Source organism: Centroberyx gerrardi, chromosome 9, assembly GCF_048128805.1.
Source record: "Centroberyx gerrardi isolate f3 chromosome 9, fCenGer3.hap1.cur.20231027, whole genome shotgun sequence".
In the NCBI taxonomy this organism is placed as follows: domain Eukaryota; kingdom Metazoa; phylum Chordata; class Actinopteri; order Beryciformes; family Berycidae; genus Centroberyx; species Centroberyx gerrardi.
This window is the reverse complement of record NC_136005.1, coordinates 33040587-33067200: the sequence shown is the minus strand read 5'-3', so window position 1 is coordinate 33067200 and position 26614 is coordinate 33040587. Positions and strand designations below refer to the sequence as shown.

Below are 26614 nucleotides of genomic sequence, written 5' to 3'. Positions count from 1 at the left end.
CTTTATGAAACAGCCCTCAGAAAAAAAATCAAGGTATGTTAGTCTGACTATGTGTCGGCCGAATGGAGCAGCAGTACCTGACGAACACGGAAAACACTTGAAATCGTGTTGTGGCAGGAAACAACGTTGACCTACAGCCGAGTCCCTGTAAACCTTGGATTTATGAATGGAGTCTGGCTGGACGCGCCGATTGTATAATTGGTGGAAAACTACTTTACCTCGCAGGTTAAATGGCAGCCTGCTCGGCCGCGCGGTGACCCGGGAGAGTTTAAACATATAACCGAGACAAAGTATTCATGCAGGTGTGTTTTTAACTACCGAGCATCAGCACCGACCCCCGGTCAGCTCACCCCGACCCCGGCTCTGTTATGAGGGTTGGGCGCCAGGTTAGCTTGTTAGCCTGGATGCTAGCTGCGGGAGGCTCGCGCCCCACGAGCGAGAATTCAGTGCGGGAGACGCTGCGCGCGGCAGGCGGGATCCTCCGGGATCCTCCGGAGCTGCTGGACCGGAGGAGCCACCGGACGGACCGAAGGCAAATGGCCGGGTCTACCGGCGCGCTGCTGACGCATGACGTAGTATGCGCACGTAGACATAAACATAGAATTGAATTGAATAGATCGGCCCCATTGTCACCGATACCCGATCCAGCTATTTGAGTCAGTATCGGACCGATATCCGATATCAGTATCGGATCGGTGCATCCCTAGTAACTGGGATAAAATTAATGTGTATAATTTCTTAACTATGTTGCCTCAAAAAGTTACCAATGTACAGATACTAAAGCTAGGTCCACACATCTAAAAATGCTATGTTGTTCAATGGCCTAGGCTCATTTTCATCCAGATTCTATGGCAGCCAAGTGTACAGAGGAGATTCCCCATGATTCAGCCTGAAATGCCATTTCAATCAATTCTATGGTACTATATCTGAATCAATCTAATATGAAATATTCTTTAAATTCAGTACCTCTCCATCAGCGTTGATCAGAGTAGTGATGATGTCATTTCCTGTACCCCAGGAAGACTGACTCTTCCACAGCAAGTCAGATGGTGGGCTGTGGGCCACACCCGCATCCGCAGACCACACCTGTAGAGACATTGCAGTTTTATGAAACCAGCTTGCAACCAGTGCTGTCCTTGTGACAGTCTGTTGAAATGCTCTGTTCAACCACACCATTTTGCTGCAGCACTGCAAGAGTCGTGGAAGCTGGATGTCAGCAAATTATATGTCCCTCAGGAAACTCTTCTTGCCATGGTATTTATTGTTATTTTTTTTTCATTGAAACTGTGATACCTGGCCTGGAATTGGTACTGAAGTCTAAACTTGGGTTTGGCAACAATGGTAGTGTTCAATAGTAGTGCTCATTTACAGAAAAGTTTCCATCAGGCCCATTTATAAATATAAGTGCCAATTTCAAAGACATCATTTTTGGAATTTTATACAGTTGTTAAAAATCATACATGTCAAATTTCAATAAATTCATATATTTTTTGATTGTTTTTCAGTCATTTTGCAATGACATGTTATGAACTCAATATCAAATATTTTATACTAATAAATTACCTAAATATATGAAAAAGTGTGTATTTTTTATTTTGACCTGTTGACCCTGTGGAAATATACAGGGGGTAGGCACATGTGACCTATTGGCTGAAAAACTTGTTAATGTACATCTTAGTGTGTTTGCTTCAGCTTCTTTTAGACACGTTTTGGCACTAAACTAACCTCACACCCTTTAAACTGTCAATGACATTCAACTTTTAAAATTCAGTAAAGTTCAGCAAATTCATGTGTGCTTCTATTCAAAATTTTTATAATTTTTAAGTTATTGAACTTTTATTTTGTGTTCGGTAATCTCTTTTACATCCATTGACACTCTAGCCCCTAATAACATAGCAACTGTGGGAGCCCTAAAACATGATGAGACTTTCATTTCATTGTATTTACCAAAGTCATCTTTAATGCCTTTCATTCCGATACTTTCACAATCATATTGATGAACTGCATAAAGGATAATTCCGGTTATTTTCAACCTGGTCCACATTTACCTAGTTTTTGCGATTATTATGATTGTGTTCAAAATCTTGTCCCCTATTCACATCCAGTTTGCCGGGAGCTCTGCTCTCCAATACACACCCACAGGGCCAAAGCAACCTCCAACAGTCAAACCCAAAAAGCATTTAAAACACATCCTACATCTGATTTCCAATTATCTATTGTCTGAAACTTGCGTATATTGCAGTATTAGGCATGTTATTTTAATTAGTGTGAGCTAGTTGGCAAGTAGACTGTTCACCGTCCACGTCAACCTCCTAGTGATAATTACAAGTAGGATATGTGTTGTTGTTTTTTTTTTTTTTGAAGGCTTCGATATCTCCCACTTGGCATCATGAATTGCGGAAGTGTGTTAACACAAGCAATAAATGGGAGGAAATCCACCGATGTCGGCAGCCCAAAGCATTTAAAATTAAAATGATGATTTATATTCATGTTAATGCAATCAACCGTACTTACAAGAAAATATCTGCTGTAGTTTGTTTATGGATGATTTTAAATTCATGACTACAAACGACTTTCAATGTGGGTGTTCCAATGCGTAAAACACCCAAAGAACTCTTTCAAGTTGAAGCAACAAAATTGTTTGTCAGCAGCCAGAAAGTTGGAAGGGAAGTGTGTGAGTAATGCTAAAAATGGACTGAAATGCCAGCTATTTAAAGATGTGAGTGTTGCTGTGTTGAAAGGGTGTGTTTTAATTGCTTTTTGGGTTCAACTGCTGGAGATTGCTTTGGCCCTCTGGGTGAGTATTGGAGAGCAGCGCTATTGGTGAACTGGAGGTACGTAAAGATCTACAATCGTCATGATGGTAAAAACCAGACAAATAAGGCCCAGGTTGAAAATAACTGAAATTAGGCTTACCTAAAAGACGTCAGACTTCATGTTTACTTTTTCTTTGAGGCGTATTAAAGCTCAAAGTTTCATATGTCTGAAGAATATGTAATAATATTTTACAAAGTTCAATGTATTGAACTGGTCCCAGTCCCCGTCCCAAGGACGGTGACTGGGACTTTGGCTACAAAATAAATTGCTTAAGCCACTTAATCAAATTCTAAACACATTTTAACTAATGAATTTAACTTTTTAACCTTCCATACTAAAACAAGCAAACAAATTTTGTAACATTTTCTAATTTTTATTTCTTACCGTGACTGAGTGTCCGGCCTTGAGGACAAACTTTGGAGAGAACTTATAGATGACCTCCTCCCCTTGGTCAACCTGTCTCTTTAACCTCCAACTGCCCAGAGGCTGGTCCTGCACATACACAACACAGCTCAACATACATGTCATACATGTTTTAACTGTGTCTTTACACAGTGAGTCTGAGTGAGTTTTTTACCTCAATTTGTTTCTCCTCTATTTACTGTAAAGCACTCTGAGCTGCATTTCATGTATGAAGGGTGACTTACTTGACTTAAACCTCTTTACCCCATTTAGGGGCATAGGGCATCCACCAGACCTCACCATGTATGAAGGGTGCTATATAAATAAATATTATTATCATTATCATTATTATTATTAACATCAGAAACTCGGACTCACTATCTTCATTCAAAAATAAACTCAAAACCCACTTCTTCAAAACTGCGTACAATACTTGACCCCCACCGCCTCTCCTACAATGAACAAACCATCAACACTGTTTTCTTTCTCTCTACTGTCTTAATACTCATGTTATTTATTTTTATTATCAGGGCTGTACGTTAACTTTTTTTGCACATAGCACTGGTGCTACAGAGGTTGATAGTTTTGTAGCACAGGCCACAAAATTGTAGCACACGTATAAAAGGTCTGTTACCATCTCTAAAAACAACCACAAGTAGTGCAGTTCATCACTTAAACAGGTATGTGACTGGCAAAGGACATTAATGTTGCATACAGGGCACACAAAATCCAAACCTTAACAAGAAATGTTTTCAGACAAACATTTTCTTTATTTGCCCATAATGGTAAATTGCAGGGACATAACAACTGTATACAAAACATCAATATATTACGCTTCAAATTAGGGGTGTGAATCTTTGGGAATCTCACGATTCGATTTGATTCCGATTCTTGGGTGTCCGAAACGATTCTCGTTTCAAAACGATTATCGATTCAAAACCAATTCTCGATTGAATTAATAGAAAAGGGGGCACCATTTTCAGTCTCTTGCTCCAGTATACTGTGTGTCAAACCATTCACTGGTGTCCTTAGTCCACTGAAATACAATATGAAACATAACTGGCAATTAAGGTAAATGGTCCACAGCCTTTTTATTTTAAAAGGTTAACTGCATTAATTAATGAATAAATTAATTTGAAAGCATCTTACAGTCTCCTGCCTGTATGAGAATAACAAAATGAGGGGGAGGCGGAGTGCTCCGCTATGTTGTTATTAACGTTATATCTCCAGCAGCGGAGAGCAGCCTCTCTGCTGCACCGTTAGCTCCGGGGAAAGCCATCGTTGTCCAAGACGCTGAGCGGGCGCAGGGTTTTTGAGGTGAAACAGACTGAGCACCGAGTTATTTTCTTCACCTCAGAGTTGGTTTAAGTTGTTTAATGCTGCAGTGTGTGTTGGTCAGCCGGTCCCGTTTGTTACTGCTGATCGCTGCTCCGCTCTGCTAACGTTAGTTTCTGAGTGACAGCGTAGAAAGTTCACAATATACTTCACGTTCGTCTCACAAAGGTAATTATTTAGTCATTAAATCAAAACATGTTTGCAACCGCTTGCCTTTTTTGAAGATGAACTACAATATAACTCTAGCGTGTGCACGCTGTAGACTGTCCGGGTGCTGCACTGCCCTCGGAGGAAACGGCGTAGAGGCAACCGCATAGGAATTATGGGATTGTTCCCTAGGAATTGTGGGAATTGGTGTTGGATGTATGGACTCTACGCAGCTGGGGGCATCATCTTTAATCGCACGATAGACTACAACTACCAAGTAGAATAGCGATGCGCCATCGATTCACCTCACACACAAACAAGCACACAAACCCTCACTTCACACAAACAAGCGGCTCCACACACACACGCAAAACTGTATCGCACGGGTGCTATTGCGGTAAATTAGCACGTGCGACATATATGTCGCACTGTACAGCCCTATTATGGTCATTTATTTATTATCAGCACTTTTGTACCATTTGCTTTATATGTTTTAATATTTTATTCTCTTTATCCCTTTGCTGTAAAGTGTCTTTGAGTACCATGTAAAGCGCTCTAGAAATAAAATGTATTATTATTATGTCTCTCTTTAAACACAAACTCGGCTCTGCCAAAATCAACACCAAATGCAAACTGAACAATCGTGACTTCAAAACTGCACCTACCCAACAGACATTGGGCGACTTTAAGATTCTGCTCTGGGTGAGCTTGCTCGCTGTTAACAGATAGTGTTGTAGTTCCCGAGACCAATATCCCTTGATCTCTATCTTGGACCCAATTTGTCTTGGTCTTGGGCACTAGTGTCGAATTTCTCAAATGTGTATTAAGTGAAATTAAGCTGATTACAAATAATCAACACTCACACATCAACACTTCCTTTTCCTGCCAACGAGTGCATTATTAAAACAAAAAAAACCTTCAAGCTCCTCGTCAATTGTGTTCTACCGCTGTTGCCTTCAGTCAGAACTGCATACAAAGCTGATTAGCAACATGTTGGTTTCAACTGCAGTCATCCAATTCATATATTTAAATGGTTGTGAAGAAAAAAAACACACGGCTGTGTGCCAGTTCTGCAAGAAATCCATGACAGAAACCGCCGGAACAATTGAAAGGGACCACAAAGACAGGTAACATAAGGTTAACATTACCTACTTGGCCATACATTTCTCTTCTGCACTCAACTGTTCTTCACCTTTGTTTAATTCCTGCAGCTAGTGAAAAATTCAATCCTGCCCTGAGATGTGTCATAAAAATTATGCTGGATCAATTTATCAGCACATCTTACTCTTTTGGTTGTAGTTTTGCCTTGTAGTTAAAGACAGCAGTGACAACCTTTGTCATCTCCTACAGTAAAGAAGTGGGAGTTTCAAACAGCTTGTAATGAACTTATTTCTGAATATCAGTTTGAGCCTAAATAAGTGAAATAATATCGCTGACAGTTCAAGCATACACACACAGTCTAATTTATGGCTACATTGCATTTTAAAAAGTTATATCATCAGCTGTCTTCTTTAATATGGTAAAAAGGTAATTAAGTAATTAGAAAAACTCTTATTAGATAACAATGATGAGGACTCCAAAAATGTCCCCTTAGTCACTCTGGATATGCTATGCTTTATATTATGCTTGACTGCATAATAAAGTAAATTACATGTACCTATAATACATTCTTTTTTATTGTGTATTTACACAAATCAACACAACTAGAGTAATCCCAAATGGAATTAAGTGCAGCTGTTATAAAAACCAGATAACGCATTAATATTCAAACTGTTGTAGACCAGACTACCTGGATATGTTGAAAAACAGCCCTCCTTAAAAAATAAATAAATAAAAAAAGCCAATATAATAATAACAACAACAATAACAACAATAATAATAATAATAGATCATTGTTATTAGTAGTAGTATCATCATCCAGGGTTTCAATGGAGAGTTTGAGTGTCCCAATGTCTAAATGCCGTTTCAGAGGCTTCTGCATCCTGACAAAAATAAAATTCTACGGGAATTACTTTTTAGGCATTTTGGCAATTAAGGAAAATTTTAAGACACTGAACAGCTATTGGCAGCTTTAATCCAAAAATATGGGTATGGGCCTTCATTGGTGGAACCCTAGTCATGGTGTTTCAGTGATTTTTCTGCTGTGGATCAGTGAAATTGTGCTACATACCTGTTCAGTATCATTGGCCAGTGTGACAGCATTTCCATCCATATCAGTGGGCGATATGGTCACTGCTCCGCTAGCCGTGGCCTCCTCTGACACCAGGAGTTGCCCCTCTCCTCCTCCCAACTCTGGTGCCTCCTCGGCCTCCACCGCCACTCTCTTCCTCTTGGAGGAGCGGGAGGAGGAAGAGCCTGTTACCCTGGAAACAGTTACCCGGGAGGAGGGGCTGGGGGACAGCTTCAGTCTGGAGGGAACAACGCATTTATAAAGTTAATTAATATCCCCAAGGAGTTTTTAAACAATACAGGGTTTCCCATATACTATACTCTATCTGGGCAGCCGCCCATATAAATTAATAGTCGTCCATTTATGCAGGGTTCTACAGTGCGAGCAAAATGGTCGCATTTGCTCCTACTTTTTAAAAAATGCGAGTGAGAGGTTGAATTTATGGGCACCTGTGTGAGCGTAGGAATGCAGCGATTAACCGATGTCACTATTAGCCACGCTTTAAAACACCACGGTTTTCTAACTGTAAGCATTTTAGAAGCTGCGGTATTTCCGCCTGCGATTCTGTGCTCTTGAATACAGCCTCACGTTCGCACGAGACTGCACCTGTCAAAATTTCTCACAAGAGCGAATCACTGTTTATGTTTGTGTGGAGGCCACATTAGCTAACAGAGAAGAGACAACATCCCAGCTTTTTATCCACCAAATACTGCCTTAAATCAGCAGTGTGGGAGCATTTTGGATTCCTACAAAATGACGAGTGTGTTGAAGACTGATATTCAATTTGCAAAGCTGCCAGCGAAATGCGGCTGCCAATGGCTCAAACACATCTAACTTGCTAAGACACCATCCATTCTTGCATGATCAAGACAAGGTAATAAAGTTGTTGTGAGTTGGGCTTTCAGTGCAACGTAAGCCAACGTCAGTAAAGCAGAAATGGGAGTATTGTAGTGCCCATCATTACTTTATATTTTATAAAAGCTCACCAACATGGCTGTTATCTAGTCCAAACAAAGTTTAAGTATTCCAGCGTTTCTTCTCAGCAGTGTGTCTTCCATTCCCGGGGCTGAATCAGCTTGTTTGGTGCGATTATTTACAGTACTTTCAGTTTGCGTCTGTATGAGGCTAGGTGTAAAAGAGTAATCTATTGCAGTAAGTCTAATCCATTTTTTTTGTCTTCAAAAGGCAGTTACTGTACTATTATTTCACTTTCAAATGGCAACTATTGTGAATTCTAAAAGGCAACTAGGCTACATACTTTTCTCCACTGTATTTAAATGTGGTTTTAATATAGAGTACGCTTTTTTTTGCAGTACCAGAAGAAATGTGAAAAATACAATAAAACCAACCAAGAGGAGAGAGAGAGAGACAGTTGGGGGCAATTAAGTAGAATCCAAATGCATAGCAAGCATTTTACTAAAAAGAATGGCATTTTCCAATAGTCATGTTCCATAGACCTGACAATCTCTAAAATCTAACCAAGAGTTACCAGTTCAATAAGTTTCAAGTAAGCGCTGAAAGCATGTTAGTGAAGGACCAAAATTTTGCACTTATGAAGACTTTTGGTGATAGCATGACAGTCGCACTGTCTGAGTCAATGATCTTCATTCCTCTGTTCAATCAATTCAAATGATGGACTTAATGTTGTTTGTCGTGGGTGTACACTGTATATCCAAGTAGTCTATATTTTGGCTGCATTTTTATTTACATTTAATTTAGCAGCTCAGCATCTGATCTTTGTTCAACCACTAAAGTACTTACTCTATTAACTATAAACTAATTAAGCTAGCCTAGCATTGGCTAACGTATTACTGCAATATTAGCTGACTATTATACTGCTATTTTATTATCACTAGTTTAGTGAAGTAAATACAACATACAGCTTATGACAAATAGGTTTCCTCCTCAACATATAACATCAAGTCCATCATTGCACAGAGCTATAATGTTACTATGGTTCATAGCCCATATTATTCTCAGTTGGTATCTTCTAATAGTTTCCTGAATGCATTTATCTCTGTATCCAAGGACTGTGTGTGTGTATGTATGCTATACCTATGCTCTTCTCCCTCCAGCAGCTTCCTGTATGCGTTGATCTCCATATCCAGGGCTAGTTTGACGTCCAGTAGCTCCTGGTATTCATTGAGCTGAGCATTCATCCTGTCTCTCAGTTCACTCATCTCTTGTTCTTTTCCTTCTATGGCTCTGCGGTGCTTGTCTCGTTCTGCTGACAGGATTTCTTCCAGCTCTCTGACACGATCCTCTGAGGCCGACGCCTAAACACACACCGATCAGATGAGCATCATCAACAAGTAGTAAAGATAATATGGAATAGAAAATAGTGGAGTTGGGTGGTCAAAATATTCAAAATTCTGGGAATAAAACACATTCCTCAGTAATAGCAGCTGATTGCTGCTCCCATATAGGTGGTCAGCGTGTAGTACCTGCTTCTGCAGGGCATTCAGCTGATATCCAAGGCTCTCTATTCTCATACGAGCTTCCTGCAGCTCCTCCCTGGCTGTGCTCACTGCCTTGTCATTCATCTCTGAGGACACCTTGGCATTATCCAACTAGAAGGGAGACCAAGACAGACAGTTTGAATGACAGGGACATAGAGAGTGAGAGAGAGAGAGAGAGAGAGAGAGAGAGAGAGAGAGAGAGAGAGAGAGAGAGAGAGAGAGAGAGAGAGAGAGAGAGAGAGAGAGAGTGTCTCTTACCTTGGCCTGGAAGGTTTGCTCCAGTTCTTCCTTGTACAGAGAGACTTGTTCATCATGCTGCCTCCTTAGGTCCTGATGAAAACCGATTTGATTAGATTAGTTACTACTAACAACTGATGAGCATAACAATAGACTTGATTACAATACCAAAAGACCACTTCTTACTCTTTTGACTTATCTCTCTTCATTGTTTTTCACTGATTATAGGAATCTAAAGTTTTTCTATACTTGAAAAAGAGAAAATTTTGTTGCTTTGCTTTGATTTGTGACATGTTATCCATTACCGAATGGGAAATTATAGAGCTGAAATGAGCCTGCCCCCTTTTCATTTCCTATTACTTTTCTCTATAGACATTTCAGAAAATGCTGATATAGTTTCACCCTTGGGACTGAACCAACCAATAGACTAGAAAAATATATGAAAAAAGAAAGAAAGGCAAGGGTACAAGACTGTGTACATAACATTTCTCTTATTTTCAACCTGAAACCAGAAATAAAGACAGACGTAACAATAGCACAAATCAGATGTAAATTATATATTTCCCAGCATACCTGTAAAGCCTGTGCCAGTTTGAACTCATAGTCCTGTCTGACTCCAGAGTCCACCTCCACTATCCTCTGCTCTTGTCTACGCCGAGACCCACGCACCTCCTAACCATAGGGAGAGACAAAAGAGTAGTGGGAGAGTGGGGTGGGGTTGAGGAGGCAGATAGTGAGGCACAGACATTGAGAACCATTTTCAATGAGATTATGGATGACAGAAAGTTTGCTTTTTAACATTGCTGGCAGTGGTGAGAGGTGATCTACACCCTGCGAAAGTATGTTTGCGAAAAGGGCCTATTGATATCACAAGAAAGCTCACATTGCTCTTTCCAACAGTGTATTAAACTCAAAATGTTTCCAGGGGTCAATGTGACTGAAAATGATTAGCTGTTGGGCGAAATTTAAAATAATGCCACACTGCAGACATGATTGTGTGACTTGCCTCCTCCCATACCACACGCCTCACTACTGTAAGTGGTGGTGGATAATGCTTGCGGCACATACATTTTTTTGGGTGTAAATGGAGAAGGAGAAATTAAGTAAATAAATGGATAGTATTTGGGCGTCATGTAGCCAATACCGATAAATCAATACGCCTTGATCAGGTCCGATTTCAATCTTGGGACATCCCTAATATAATCCCATTTACACTGCATGTACACAATCACACAGAGGTGCACAGCTGGTAACTGACAGCAGTTCTCTTAATACCAACCTGTTGCCCTCACACCACACACCCCTCCTACCTCTTCAAACATGCTCTTCCTGAACTCCAGCTCCTCGGTCAGTGATTGACAGCGGTTCTCCAAGTCGACGCGCATCAGGGTCTCCGCCTCCAGCTGGCGCTTAGCAACAGCATGGCTGTCCTCTGCCTGTACATCAGATAACACCAGCAACAATGTTAACGCATAATGCACACTCCAACATTAATGTCACCGACTGACTGTTAATGAGGTCATGTTGTTGTAAGCATGCAGTGAAATATGGTTTTAAAGACAGTCTCTGTAAGATTTTCCCTTTATCTAGCCTATAATCTTCTCAGTAGGTCAAAAGCTATGGTGGAGGGATAAACTTCTAATCTATTCATTCCCCATTTGGATTGTTGTTGTCTCCTGTTGTCCGTTTTGCTCTAGACATGTAAGCGCAATTTATGTTATCTAACGTTAGTTATCTGGACTATTGCTATCAGGGAAACCAGTCTAGCCCTACTAACTAGACTTAATATCTAATTTCCAAACAAATTTTGTAATATGTTTCCATTATATACAGAACTAACAAGGCTAACGTTATGTTTGGTGCTATGCTGCACAGCTGCAGTGGCAGGATACTACTAATGTTGTAAGTTGCTGTAGGTGCTTAGCACATGTCACTTTGTTGGCCAGATACATCTGGTAGTAACGTTAGCATAACATTAGGTCAGGTAGCGGTTAACAGATTAATCATAGCCTAAACTCTGCATTTGTGATTTGTGCCCCACCCATGTTTATTGTGTGTTGAGCGTTATTTTGCATTTCTTGCAGGGGAGCTAAGTTCATGCCACACATCACTGGCTAGTTAGCTCGTGGCTCTGCGTTTTTACTCATGCATAAACAGGTAAGGATATTTATTTTGAACTCAATGTTGAGCATCAATGTGACATGGTTCATGGTACATTTCATTGAGATAATAAGGTATTGTGTTGAATACAAACTTAAAGAGGCCAGAGCAAAATTTGAAGCAAAATTATTTGAATATATTGATCAACGGTTAATCAATTGAATACAACTCAAGAAGTCTTGATCTCAAAATTCTACTGAAGTATTTGCTATTAAATGTACTTAAGGATCAAACATAAAAGTAAATTTGAAGGTTTTGTAAACCTATCGGATGCTTAATCATTTTAATCAACTTAAACCGATGACAAATGAGTTGTTTCTGTTTCTGTCTTTGGCATACTGGCGACACATGGAACTCATCACCACAGCCTCCGCATCATACTGTAGCCAGTCTCTTGAAACTCCGTTATCTCCAAACCTCCATTTCTCACAAAACTTTCTTTTTGTATGTGCTTCCGCTGCTTCGTCCTCCTTTTCGTCGGTGGCAGTGGGTTTTCGTTTTAAAGGTTGGCTTACTCCTTGTAAATATCGCCACATAATAGCTATTTAGTTAGCCTAACGGTAGCTAGCAGCAGAACGGCGGCAAGTGACAGTGGAGTAGCTGATGTCCCGTACGGTAAACAGTGCCGCTAAACTAGGAGAGCTTGAGATGGTCTGTGGCTGGCGCTCCTGTGTGTGTGTGTGCGTGTGTGTGTGTGTGTTTAGGAGCTCAGGCCCGCCCGTGTGAAACTCCAACACAGACGTGATCTCTCTCTCTCTCGCACTCTCTTTCTCTGTCTCTCTCTCGCTTGCTCTCTCTGCACGCCCAACACCAAAACGCAGTAGAGACTCTCAGCATAGTTTTTTATTACATGACTATTTTGGTACAAACATTTACCCGCCATGTGGCGGATAGCCTTCTGAGATTTACTCGCCAAACGGAAAATCTACCCGCATTTGGCGCTTGGCGACTGTTAATTTCGGACCCTGTGTGTGTTTATATATGGACTTACAAACTTCACCGGTGTTTTGACCCTGGTTTTCAGATCCTCTAGATCTGATCAGATCCTCTACTCCGCTAGCAACGCTGGTTGCAGTTAGCTTCGCCACAACACTGTTGAAAAATCATGCTCGTCACCTGGTCTAAACGAGTCTGGGTTAGTATAGTAACGGGGGAAGAGAGCGTGTATTGGTCATATCGGAACTACCTTGGCTGTTTGCTTGTGTGTGCCGCGAACACATTCCAAACGGAAACTATTTTGCAAATGTTCACGAACAAAAGTTACCTGGCACATTATACCACCATTATACCACTCTGGCACATTATACCACAAAATATAAGCAGTTATATTTTTTTGGTGGCACTGCCAAGAAAAATGATCATAAAATGCGACCAAATGGTCGCAGTCTTGAGCCCTGCAATGACGATTACATAGGCTCACTGTTTCATGATATTTTATCATTTATGACTTGTAAACACTTGCCATTCCCTTGTCTTCCATTTTATTAACCTCCCTATAACCAAACCACGTCAACACGATGGAGGGTGCCCTCTTCTTAGACAACTTTTCTTCATCTTTGTTTTCGTTAGGTTGGAGATAAGTTTGTTTTACTTTTTACCAATTTTGTGACTGATGTCAAACTGTTTGACATAGCGCCAATATAGAACAATCCTGTTTTGTCCAACCTACCATCTGCACACTGAGCAAAACATCTCTAGGGATCAAACTTTACCCAATAAAATTGTCAAAAAAAGTTTCTCCCTCGCTTCTTGCAAAATTGGGTTGGATTGTGTTAGACTGTAGCATGATTCTTATGATCTCTCTGTAATGGCAGATTGTGGAGATATTTTCACCGGTTACGATCCAAGAGCGCCATATCGATCACCTCTATGACAATTTGTTTAAAAGCTTGATCGACGGTGATTATGCAACGAACATTCCTAGTGCATGGATTTTTCCCAGCCAGCCCTATTATACACACCTTAGCCAGCAGGCTTTTGATGTCGGCCAGTTCAGCGGTAAGAGCAGCATTTTGGCTCAGAGCTGTAGAAAGAGCTGCTTCACTCTGGTTCAACTGGCCTTCCAAAGCACTGGCCCTGGACACTGCTGCTGCAAGATCACTGTCCTTCTTCTTTACACTAGAAAAAAAATGGAGAGAGGAAATGGGGAGATTTTTAGATGTTTTTTCTTGTTCAGTCCTTAAGCCGCCAACACATTATGAGCCATCTGAGCTGCGCTCACCCCTACATAGGGCAAGGCGCAGGGAGGCTTGCTTGATAAGGTATCACGAAAGCATTCATATCAGGAACACGAGACTCTTCTTCTTCATGTCTGAAGAAAGTGTCTGGGGCAAATAGTCCAGATGGTGGCGCTACAGCAGCGGTCTAAAGTTAAAAACTTAAAAAAAAAAAAATCATAAAAAAATCAACAATCCACGCTACAGCTAAACACGGCCCAAACAAGACAAAACTTTCATACACTGGTACCTATACTAAATTATGAAGTCCACCACTCCACCACTAAAACAAATTAAATCTAACTAGTCCCACATACACAAATTACATGAAAATCACTACAGAGCATCATTAGACCTGCCCAAATAAAACTATCGTTGGGTTTTTCATTTAATCAAAAATTGAGCCCACAGCTCATCAAAATGTCTGACTGTAAATGGTACTGTACACAGCCACAGTCAATTGCCGTTTACTCAATGTCCAATCTTCATGTAAAAAATAGAAAATATTTTCCTATGTTGGTAGATGAAACATACCAAATTTCAGACTTCTATCTCAAAAACTGAATTTTTTAAAAATGATTTGAATTCTGCCCATATGCCCTCCTCACTTCACTCTCCTTTACACCCTATTTAGTGCCCTTATTATTTCCTCAGCACCCTTTACTAGCACCTTGGTCTCTGCCACTAATCAGCCTGATTGTGCTCACCTGTTCAGCACTATTTAAGCTGCTGCAGCACTGCTCTCTCCCTCTCATTCTCTTTGTCATGGGGTGGCAGTTCACCTCTGTGCATGAGTACAGTTAAGTCCATTTCATTTGCTCTTGATTGTTTAGTTCTGTTTGTTATGTCCATATCTACTACCGTAGTTACAGAGTTGTCCAAAATATTACCTTATCCTTAATTACGGACTGAATACGGAGTGAATTGATTTGATTTATTGTATTCATGTACATTGTTTGTTAAATGTTTTGATCTCTTTTCTTTGTCTTTGTCTGCTTTCCAGATAACTACCACTTGAAATCATCTACTTCATCAGCCCATGTGTCTTGTTTTCCATATTGTGTGTTATGTGTGTTAAATAAATCACCATTCACTGGACTTCATTGAGCCTCCTCATTCATACTGGCATTCTAACCGATGCCCCCTGATGATAGTCACCAGCCATTCCTATTTAATACTGCGTAAATGTGCTTTCTTTGCTGTAGCTCTCTTTTTCCTCTTACGGTACATCTGCTGTCCATGACTGCTTGCAGTCCTAGTTAATAATTTTTTTTTTATTACTTTTACCTCACTGATCTATTGCCTTTTCTTTTATTTCTCTTGATTATGAAGAACTTAATGATTTTATTTTGTTTGTGAAGCACTTTGTAACTTTATTTATGTAGCACTTTTCAAAACAAAGTTAAAAAAAATACAAATTATTACTTAAAAATAGGGCCTACATGTTCTGTCATTGTCTGAATACACATTTGATGCATGTTTAAGCCATCACAAAATAACTTACCTTGTGTCTCACAGAAAGCATAACTAGTGAAAGAATGTATAGTAAGAGATGTAATATCATGCAAATTCTGCATCACAAGTTGCCGGCTTCTACTGATCAGTGAAGGACGCTGTCTCAAAAACTAAACTTGAGCTATAAATGTCAGCTTAGTAAAACCAAGACCATGGTGCATCTGTGCCGTTTTCATCAATGTAAAGCATAGGCATGTGTTAGTTTCGAGCCCTGTACTATAACTCTCATGCACCCTGCTATAAACGTTTGCCTAAATTTCCTCAGTCACCATCGTCTTTTCTAAATGTTAACACGTTTCTCCCATCCTAAATGACAGCAAATCTACCGTATTTCCTCTAATAGTGGCCCGGGCCTTTATTTACCTCAACTGCAGAGGGTACCAGGCCTTTATTGGAAGCAGGCTTATATTAGAGACAGGCCTTTATTTCTAATTCCCTCTGTTTGATAAGTATATTTGCTCATATTTTAGTACGAAGCCTCCTTGTTTTGTGATCTGCTTCTGTTGGGGTACGTTAGGTAGACGTTTTTTTGTTACTGCAATGCATTACGATAATTACGGTAATCGACGACGGCATGCTCCAGAGACTTCCGCCGGCCGAGCCATCTTGTGGCACTTGTACGTTACTACAAACTACAGTTACAAACAGGCACCAGGAGTTTACCGGTATCCACCGTTGTTTGCATGTAAGCTGAAGCTAACTGAAGCTAACTGAACCTGGGCGCCGATGTGTTCCCGGTGATCCGGCCGAGATTTCGGCGGGGGTCCGGGGCTCGGATCGGGAGGATCAATGCGGGCCGTGGGCGCAGTGGAGAGGCAGCGGCGGAGAGAGGAGACGGACACGGTGTAGCCATATACTAGGTTTTGACCTAGTCTTGTTTCCTTTGTTTTTTCCCCCGGCCTGTATTTGAGACCGGCCTTTATTTGTTCGTGTCGACGACGGCCCCGGCCATTATCGGAGACCCGGCTTTTAATTGACTACAGGCCACTATTAGAGGAAATTCGGTAATCTAAAACCGTTACTGGATAGCGTTAAATATATCTTATGTTATAATGTACAGAATAATGCAGTTGGATGACGTCGCTTCTGACATACTGTACCCCGCTCTCCTTTAAATACCAGTCATGTTCTGAAATCTACAGCATAACCCAATGTATTTTTCTATTTCATTAATTAATAAAAATTCCATTTATAACAACATGTTACTGGCTAAGATAACCATGTATATTAGATTGTAATGTGCATGGAACAATGGAATTATACATGACTTTTCTTTGTTTTTTTATTTTTAACCCAAATACTGACCTTGTATTTTTTCTATTTTAATAATTACAGATAGCTGGACAGAAATCTAGTCCCTTATGGCAGTATTTCACTGAGCCAACACCAGGGAAGGCCAAGTGCAATATCTGCAGACGGAGTGCAGATCTACTTAATAACATTAGTACGACAATACGACAATAACATTAGTGTTAAATAAATGTTCATTTAAGTTCAGCAATTTTGTGTCTCATTTGTTATTATTATTAAATTGTTGTATTTTATCAGATGCAAAAAAAACCCAACAACAACAACATGATATTGGCATTATATATCGGCCATCAGCCGCCCTGCTCTCTTAAATTCAGCATCGGCCTTTGAAAAACCCATATCGGTCGACCACTACCTAAAATCCCAGACGATATTTTAGTCTCACACAGTGTTGGGGAAAGTTACTTTTGAAACTAAGTAGTTACTTTACTTCGTTACTTGCCCTAAATAATAACTAGTTACTTTACTGAGTTAGTCTTTATTAAAAGGAACTTGTTGAGTACTTTCACGTTACCCACTTAAAATCATCCCTTTAAAACATGTCTTCTGCTGATGTCATCACTATTATTATATAGAAATCATCATTAAGTAACAATCTACTGTTATCTAAAAAAAAACATCAAGGCAGCTTTCCTTTACCTGGATCCACAGTAAACTAGTCAGATTGCAGAGGAAGCCTTAACTGATCCTGTCTGGTCTCAAAATAAACAGCAGACTGCACTCACAAGCACTTTCAATTCAAATCTTAGGTATGATAGTGAACGCTAAATAACAGTTAACAATTATAGCTGCTGCGCAGCAGTGTCGGGGCTGGGCATTTTGCGGAGGAAGATGAAGAAGAAGAAGAGGAGAAAGAGGAAGAGGAGGAGGAGGATGAATGAGAAATACATGAGGGTCCATCAGGAGAACTGCCCGGACCATAATTATCATTAAAACAGATTTGAAATCAGGTGTCTCTAATCCACACAGCACAATGCCTGAGTAGGCATAAGCATGTTTATTCTGCATCCCCCGGGGCTCGAACTCACAACCTTTGCCACCAATGGCAAGTCGTGATCGAGCTGAGCTACCTGAGAAGTGGGAAAATTAGAGGTGGCTTCACACTATGACTTAGCCAACCACCAGGGTGCAGGATAACAGCTGTCCATGCATGTAAAGGCAGATTTCAAACTAGTGTCAAAAATTCAGTTATCAAGACAAAATTCTGAGAATTTGTGTACTTCATCTAGACAACATAGAGATGTCTGTAATTTCTTTTTACAAAGATTGATTGCTCCGTAAGTAGGGATGCACCGATCTGATATTGATATCGGCCCGATATTGACTCAAATAGCTAGATCGAGTATCGGTGACAATGGGGCCGATCTATGGGGCCGCTCTATTCAATTCAATTCTATGTTATTCTTTGTTTACGTCCACGTGCGCGACGCGTACTACGTCATGCGTCAGCAGCGCGCCGGTAGATTTTGCTCGAAGGACAGCTAACACATGGAGCTAACATAGCATGGAGCGAGCTAAAGGGTCAGCTGTTTGGAGGTATTTCACGCTTGCTACGCCAACAAGTTCTATGGCTACTTGCAATATCTGCAAAGCCAGTGTTTCGAGGGGTGGCGGTAGCACTGCAAAATATAACACAACCAACTTAATCAAGCACCTCCAAAGAACACGCCGAGTTCAGCGAGTTAAACCAAACAAAAAAAGGGGACGATTCGAAGAAGCAGTTAACTTTGTCGGATGCATTGCAAAGACGCGAGAAACTTCCAAGTGATAGTGTGAAAGCGACAAAAATAACAGAAAAGGTTCTCGAATTCACTGTTCTGGATGAGCAACCCCTGACAGTCGTTGAAAATGAGGGCTTCCGCCGCCTGATTGAATACTTGGAACCACGGTACCATTTGCCATCACGGAAATATTTTTCCGAGACCGCTCTACCTGAACTCTACAAGAAAGTGTGCGAACACTTATCAGAAGAGTTAAAAGATGTACCAGCGATGAGCTTCACCACAGATATCTGGAGCTCCGACGTGTGCCCGATGTCGCTTTTAAGTTTAACAGTACACTGGTTGGACACGAGTTGTATGCCTCACAGTGCGGTGCTACAAGCAAAAAACTTCCACAGACCACACACCAGCGACTCGATTTCAACTGCCATAAAGGAAATGCTTGATCAGTGGCATATTCCGTTGACTAAAGTGCATGTCATTTGAGGGACAATGCTAGCAACATGAAAAAAGCCATGGACAACATGGGAGTGATCTGCCCACGACACTGACAGCTAACCAGTGGGCCTTGCTGGAGAAAACTATGATCGTTCTAGCTCCATTTGAAGAGCTAACCAGGAAAGTAAGCTCATCCACCTCCTCCACCGCTGATGTAATTCCAGCTGTCACCGTTCTCAAACGTCTCCTAGCTAAGGAAAACGAGGCCGACTCTGGGATTAAAACAATGAAAACGACCCTCCTACAAGCTGTCAACAGACGGTTCAGCACTATGGAAGATGAACCCCTATACTCACTTGCCACTTTGCTTGACCCGAGATATAAAGACAGGTAAGACTGTAAACCTATTACATTATATTATAAACTCACTCTCACTCAATTTTTTTTCAATTCAGTATGCTTTATTGGCATGAATGTCAGATGAGCAATATTGCCAAAGCGTCAAGGATAATACAATTCAATAATGAGATGGAAAAAAAAGAAAATGGCAGAAAACAGTAAACACATGTTTTGTGTTTGTTCACACGTGTGTGTGTGTGTGTGCGTGCTTGTGTGTGTGAATTGTTTGATGACTGAAGATTGGCCAGGCCAATCTAACTTTCCAATTAGTCCTTAGATCTCTCTCTCTCTCTCTCACACAGTACACTGCAAATTTGAATGTGATAAGATGTCATGATGTAAATTTAAAGTAGAACATATAAAAGATAACCCAGATGCAACCATCTGGGTAAAGATGTGATCTTTTTTCATTTCTATGATGTATTACTTTTGATCAGCCTATAGTTGAACCTATGTTTTATTTTTGTTTCAGATACTTTACAAGCCCAGACGCTGTCAAGCGTGCAAAAGATGCACTGACCAAGGAACTTAAGGAAGAATTGAGGAGGACCACAGCTGGAGCATCAGAGGCTTCAGAGCCACCAGAAAAGGCCCCTCGGGTGGAAGCAGCAGCATCACCAAGCACAAGCAAGAGCAGCTTTATGAAAGCATTTGACGAAATTCTGGAGGAGCGCGAGGATCCTGGTGCAGCAAGCAGCTCAAACACTGTTGCCCAAGTGCATGCATATTTGACAGAGCAAACAATTCCTGCCTCAGACAACCCATACGAGTACTAGGGAGTCAACAGACTTCGGTTTCCTGGCCTTGCTGCCACTGCCTTAAAATTCCTCTGTGCCCCCTGCACTAGTGTAGAAAGTGCGAGACTGTTCAGCACAGTCTCCAACATTGTGGATGAAAAGAGAAACAGACTAACAGCAGAAAGAGCAGAAATGCTTGTTTTCATGAGAAAGAGCCATTGCTGCTTAAGTGGGCATTCTGAGCAACAACAGGTCACTGAGTGGTCAATTGTGTGACTGCGATCATAACACTGCAAATTTGAAATGTAAGGAAGAAAACTGGTCATACTCTCTCTTACTGATATGAGTCAGTCTCACATCAGAGGGCCTTGGACTTCCCCACAGGTAGATTTTACAGAAGGGACTTACTTAGCCCCCTTTAGTGGTGAAAAAAATAACAAGAACTTGACGAATGAATGACTGCCTGTTTCTGTAGCAAAGGAGCTGTTCTAGAAAAAAATGTTTCACTAGAAAAAATGTTTCATTTTTACCAAGTTACACAAGTTTACACAGAATTTTGATTCCTGTTTATTTTGAATGTTTTGTTTTTACCAAGTTACTTGTTTATTCTGCTTGTGAATTGTGATTTAACTTATTTCTCAGTTTCAGCTGCTATATTATTTTATATTGGAATTTAAATTCCTATTTGCACTAAACTTTTACAAAGAATTTTGATTCCTGTTTATTTTGAATGTTTTACCAAGTTACTTGTTTATTCTACTTGTGAATTGTGATTTAACTTTTATATTTCTCAGTTTCAGCTGCTATATTATTTTATATTGGAATTTAAATTCCTATTTGCACTAAATGTTTACAAAGAATTTTGATTCCTGTTTATTTTGAATGTTTTGTTCAAGTTGCTGGTGCACGATTATTTATTATTTTAATAATAAATAACAATTCAGTACATTTATATCTATGTATTTATTTGTTACATTTTGTTTTACAAAGTTAGGAAAGCAATGTTTAAGTCAAGCCTAATGTTGCCTTACATATAAAAGAATGATCCCAGTCTCTTCCACACAGTGAGGCATACAGTTTATTAATTAAACACTGGTATCGGATCGGTACTCGGTATCGGCAGATGCCCAAAGCCCAGGTATCGTTATCGGGACTGAAAAAGTCGGATCGGTGCATCCCTATCCGTAAGTGAAAAACTGATGTTTAAAGATGCTCTATTTCCATTGACTGCAATAGTTTACATGAGAGCAGATAACAGCTGTCCATGCATGTAAAGGCAGATTTCAAACTAGTGTCAAAAATTCAGTTATCAAGACAAAATTCTGAGAATTTGTGTACTTCATCTAGACAACATAGAGATGTCTGTAATTTCTTTTTACAAAGATTGATTGCTCCATAAGTGAAAAACTGATGTTTAAAGATGCTCTATTTCCATTGACTGCAATAGTTTACATGAGGGCAGAATTCAAAATGCTGTCAAAAATTCAGTTTTTGAGATACAGTTCTGAAATTTAACACACTTCATCTACCATGACTGGAAAATTTTGTCAATTTTTTTCATGAACATTGAAGATTTATTTAGCGAGAATTTGCAGTAGCTGTTTACAGTACCATTTACAGTAAAACATTTTGATGCACTGTGGGCTCAATTTTTGATAATTTAAAAATCTGGCTGGATCGTTTGTGGAGGACAGTCTGGAGATGCAGTGTAGCAAGTTTGGTGTCAACTGTGCAAAAAATGTGGGAGGAGATAGGTTTAATTAGTTTTACAGTTTTTGAGAAAAAAAGAGTGATGGACTTCATAATTTGCACTAGGTTGAAGTTTACAAAAGTTTCTTCACACTTGGGCCTACATTGAGGTTGAAGTTGCAAAGCCGTAGCACATACGGCTGATTTTTAATGAATTTTCAAAGTTTAGAACTTTAGACGGTTGCTGTAGCGCCACCATCAGGACTACTGGCTCCCAATTCCAGTTGAGGAAGTTTGGCATGGGACTGGACCTATGTGCAAAGTTTTGTTTATTTTCATGCATGGGAAGGCAGATTTCCTTGTAGGAAGAAGAAGAAGAAGAAGAAGATGAAGAATAATAACATTGGCAAATACAAGAGGGACCGGCAGCAGAGCTGCCCGGCCCCTAATAACACTGGCAAATACAAAGGGACCGGCAGCAGAGCTGCCCGGCCCCTAATAATGCTCTTACCCTTTTCTTTGATCAGTTCAAAGTAATGCAAATATTTCCAAATTTTGCAGTTTATTGTTGTGTTCATTCTGAAAGCGAGTCGTAACCTACCAGCCTCCACTGCACACCGCCAGCCTGCTGTATAGTCTGCTTTTAATAACATCATGTAGCGCAATATTTTTTTTTTTTTGCTAACTAACTATTGCTAACTATTAACTAAACATTTAACCATTTGTAAGAATAATATAAGTAGTGTAATGTAAGTTTTAGAAGGTAACTAATAACTGATTACATAAATTGAAAAACTAACGCATTAAGTCACTCATTACCATAAAAAAAATAATCTGATTACTCCCAACACTGGTCTCATATCATGATATCGATATTATACGATATATCGCCCAGCCCTACGCTACGACATGCTTCGGGAAAGCCTCCCCAGAACAAGTGTGTTAACTGTCATTAACTGTCAATTACCTGCGTGTAGCTTCGTCCAGTTCAGCCTGAGCCTTGCCCAGGTCTATCTGCAGTCTGGCTCTCTCTTTGGCAGTCTCATCCAGAACCCGGCGAGCATCAGCCAGCTCTGCCTCATACAGAGATTTTAGACCAGTCACCTACAGAAATGGACAGATGGTTTCATTACAAGATAACATGTTTAGAGGAGGAAAATCATGCGTTCAATAAATTCAAGCATTCTTTCATATTATTTCTTTCTGGGGTGAATCTGCAAGTAGTCTGCAGTATGTGTGACTTTTATTTTATTAACCTTTATTTAACCAGAAAAAGCCTCATTGAGATTAAAAATCTCTTTTTCAAGAGTGTCCTGGCCAAGACAGGCATCAGTAGAATAAACATATTACAGACAGACAACATGTAACAGATTATAGACAATAAAGGTTACAAATCCCACTTTCTTAAACTAATGGGGATAGATCATGAATTGAATGTCCCTCCACCATACAGGCCTGCATAAATGTGAAGGGGAGGTGAGAAGTGTCAACTCAGCAAAAAAACATGGGCATTGTGTCCACTATGATGAAGGCAAACAAATTACACTACGAACCCCTATAAAACTTTCCAAAGTCTTCTCCCCCAAATAATCTTTTTCATGCAGAAGCAGGTTCTGAAGGGAATCCACTAAAGGATTACAAGTTGTGCCTGTTAAACCTTCACAAACAAGTGAGAAAAAGACAAACCACCCACAGTGGATGGAATGCACACACTGCACCTTTGCTGTTGATGCATATTTAAATGAAGTTATCTACACTTCGGAGCCCCCCCCCAAATGCAAATAAGACCGATCATAAGATGTGTCTGATTCACAAAGACAGCCCCTAATTGCCCCACACAGGCAACGGAAATGCAATTAAAGGATAAGGCTGGTGTTTTTTTAATACATCGCTTACCGTCAACAAATCCTATGAAAATAACAAAATCAGCAATGATTTTTTTTGCCAACAAGTCTTATCCATGTAGCCGGTGCCCAATGCAGCCATGTCCCAGCAGCCATAGAACTCCATTGTATTAAAAAAAACTGTTAAAAACACATCAAAGAACCATGCTGTTGCTCTGGGCAGCATATTTCATCATCGCGATGCACCGGGCCAGCTGACTTTTTCCTCAAACAACTTAATAAGCCGGCTGTAAAGACGTTTGCAATCTCAGGAAAGTAGTTCCGTAGCACCGAAAATAGTCCCTGGCGTAATGAAGAATTTGTTCCCATTTGAATTTGATTTGGTAATAACTACAACAGCCTAACTTTTCATGGTAACAGTTAGCGATTTTTAAAATTGAAACTATGTCTTTGTGAGCTGTATTTCAAGGTTTTTAGCTTACAATTGGAGCCAATGACTTCCGATTTGACGGCTAAAAACGGTACGTGGGAAGTCAGAAAGTAACGGGAGTAGAGCAAACGCATTGTTGATTTTATTATTTTCATAGGATTTGTTGACGGTAAGCAATGCATTAAAAAACACCAGCCTTATCCTTTAAGGCCTCCTGAAAGCTGGCAGTAATGGAACCTATAGGCCTATTTAGGGCTGTGCCCATGATCGTATAATCGCGTTCTTGTTCCGCCGCGGTCCGCCGGTTGTGTTGCGCCTGTCTACATTTTACCTCTGGGTAAGTGAACACAACTATCTAGTTTTGCTTAGTTTTCCATGTTATTTTATCTTAGTTGTCAGTAGTCAAATAGACTAGGTGTAGTGGTTGCTAGTCCTGGTCGCAACCGGTCCCGCTCCTGACACAGAAAGATTTTTTTTGCCCTTGATTTCATGATAAGTTTAGGGCTGAAACGATTCGTTGACGGCAAAATGTGATCGACGGGTATTTTTGGCAGTCGATGCGTCGCATATCTTTACATTTTCAGGCTGTATCAGGGCTATATACAGTCAATGATGCAATGCGCAAAGGCAGCGCTAGGTGGCAGCAGTGCTTAAAATGTCCAGCTGATCGACATGCAGTAGACAGGCAAAGAAGACGTTTCCCTCATGGAAGAGCTCTAAAGCCAACGATACAGCAGAGTAAAAGCTCTGTAGAGTAGAATGGAGAACAGCACCACACCGACATTTAAAACCAAAGTATCCCGGAGCCACTTCTGAAACTGATAGTACTTGGTGAGTAACGTTGTTTATGCTACCTGGCTGTCAGTGATGAGTAACGTGACTACAGACCTGATATGTGCTGAAGCTCTGGTTATGCAGGGCTCCAGACTGCGACCACATTTTTTTAGAGTGTGCGAGTTAAAATTTCACGTGGTCACATTCGTGCGAGTGCATGATGATCATTAGGCTGTTTTGGTGCCCCTCCGGCACGGGTACTGCGTTAGCCATTGTGGTTCACTGGCTCAGTCGCTCTCTCCTTACCTGCACTCTTCCTGCCTGCACTTTCATCATCAGTGCGCGTGTAGGGGGGGGGGGGGGGGGGGGCACTGGAACGGAGATCAGTATGGATGTATGGACTATTAGGCTGCGTTCACACATCACGATCACGGCTGAGCAGCTGCTAGCTCACTAACCAGCTGGTTAGCACTTCTAGCAGACAGAACAGTGCTGTGCAACAAGCAAAGGCTTACTAGATATTTCCAATACATGTCCAGTATAATCCATACTGCCTTTAAGATCACTGTTGCGGTAATTACAACGTCCAATTTCTCCACCGGCACTTTCACTTTCTCAATAGTTGTTGTTGCTATGGGAAACGGCCGGCGTCTCTGTGATTGCAATTGGTTGGCTGGAAAAAGCGGTTAACGTCACCCGGCACTTTTCTGAAAAGTTGAACATTTCTCAACTTTTGAAAGCGCTCCGCTCTGATGAAAAAAAACGCCGGCTGCAGCGCTTTTCGGGAGTGGCCGCCTTTTGTGCGCCTTGCGGCCACGTCCCATTACTTTTATTGAGAAAAAGGCGCTGGCGGTTGGGGAAAAAACGCTATGTGTGAACGCAGCCTTATTGCGGAGTTTTTACTGGCTGGCTTGATGCATTTGGGACAGAACAAACATACACAATCTATACATTTATATCATATTGCCATTTATTTCCATGCACATGTGCGAGCTCTATCCACCTGACAGCCCTCTGTTCTGTCGGCGGAAAGAGAGACACAGAAGCATGGAGGTTTCGACGCGTCGGTCGACGCTTCCCGGAGGTTCCCGGGGGCACGGTGACGTATGAGAAATACGAAGATTTACGAAGAAAAAGAAAAAAAAAAAGAAAAAAAAAAGGGTGCGACCAAATCATGTGCTGGTGCGACCAACTGAGAAAGTTGGTAGCACCAGTGCTACCAGTGGAAAAGTTAGTCTGGAGCCTGTTATGGTTAGGTAACTACTGACCTGAGAGGATAAATATAACTGACAGCTCTCATCTCCAAACAAAACTTTTTCATAAAACTTAAAAGCATAAATCCACAGTCTGCTATTTTATTTGCCACTAAATTAATGTTTATGTGAAGAGTATTTTATCATTTTGAATTAAACAAAGGCGCTGAAATAACAGTTACACAATATTAAAGAACAAGCCCAAAGTTAAAGTAGTAAATTCATCTGGTCTCTCACCTCTACTTGTACACAGAGAATCCATGGCATTTTTACAGGCATGAAGTTACTGAATAATATTCTTCAATACATTTCTGTATTATCAACACCTAAAACAATATTATTCTATCATAACATACAGAGGTGTATAGATGATTTTCTCCTTGAAGTCTGAAAGCATCCTCCACCTGCTCCTCAGAGTTGAGAGCTCAATAAAGCTTTGAATTTTGAGCCGATTGATTCAGTTTTATTTTTGTTATGACTAATGTAACTAAGAAAATAATCATTAGATTAATCGAAAAAATAGTCGACAGATTAATCGACTACCAAAATAATCGTTAGTT

The 26614-nt window shown here is 40.5% G+C and overlaps 1 protein-coding gene across 1 annotated transcript in view; it reads right to left on the bottom strand.

The window, feature by feature from the left end:
* lmnb2 (lamin B2) overlaps nucleotides 1-26614 on the bottom strand; it is a 41853-nt gene that overhangs the window by 2752 nt on the left and 12487 nt on the right. The window contains exons 2-11 of the mRNA XM_071900146.2: nucleotides 22721-22857; nucleotides 13689-13845; nucleotides 10878-11003; nucleotides 10141-10239; nucleotides 9589-9660; nucleotides 9316-9441; nucleotides 8927-9147; nucleotides 6872-7109; nucleotides 3202-3309; nucleotides 967-1086 (exon numbers count right to left, since the gene is read on the bottom strand). Coding sequence (XP_071756247.1) covers nucleotides 967-1086; nucleotides 3202-3309; nucleotides 6872-7109; nucleotides 8927-9147; nucleotides 9316-9441; nucleotides 9589-9660; nucleotides 10141-10239; nucleotides 10878-11003; nucleotides 13689-13845; nucleotides 22721-22857 — 1404 coding nt within the window. The remainder of the gene's footprint in view (nucleotides 1-966; nucleotides 1087-3201; nucleotides 3310-6871; nucleotides 7110-8926; nucleotides 9148-9315; nucleotides 9442-9588; nucleotides 9661-10140; nucleotides 10240-10877; nucleotides 11004-13688; nucleotides 13846-22720; nucleotides 22858-26614) is intronic.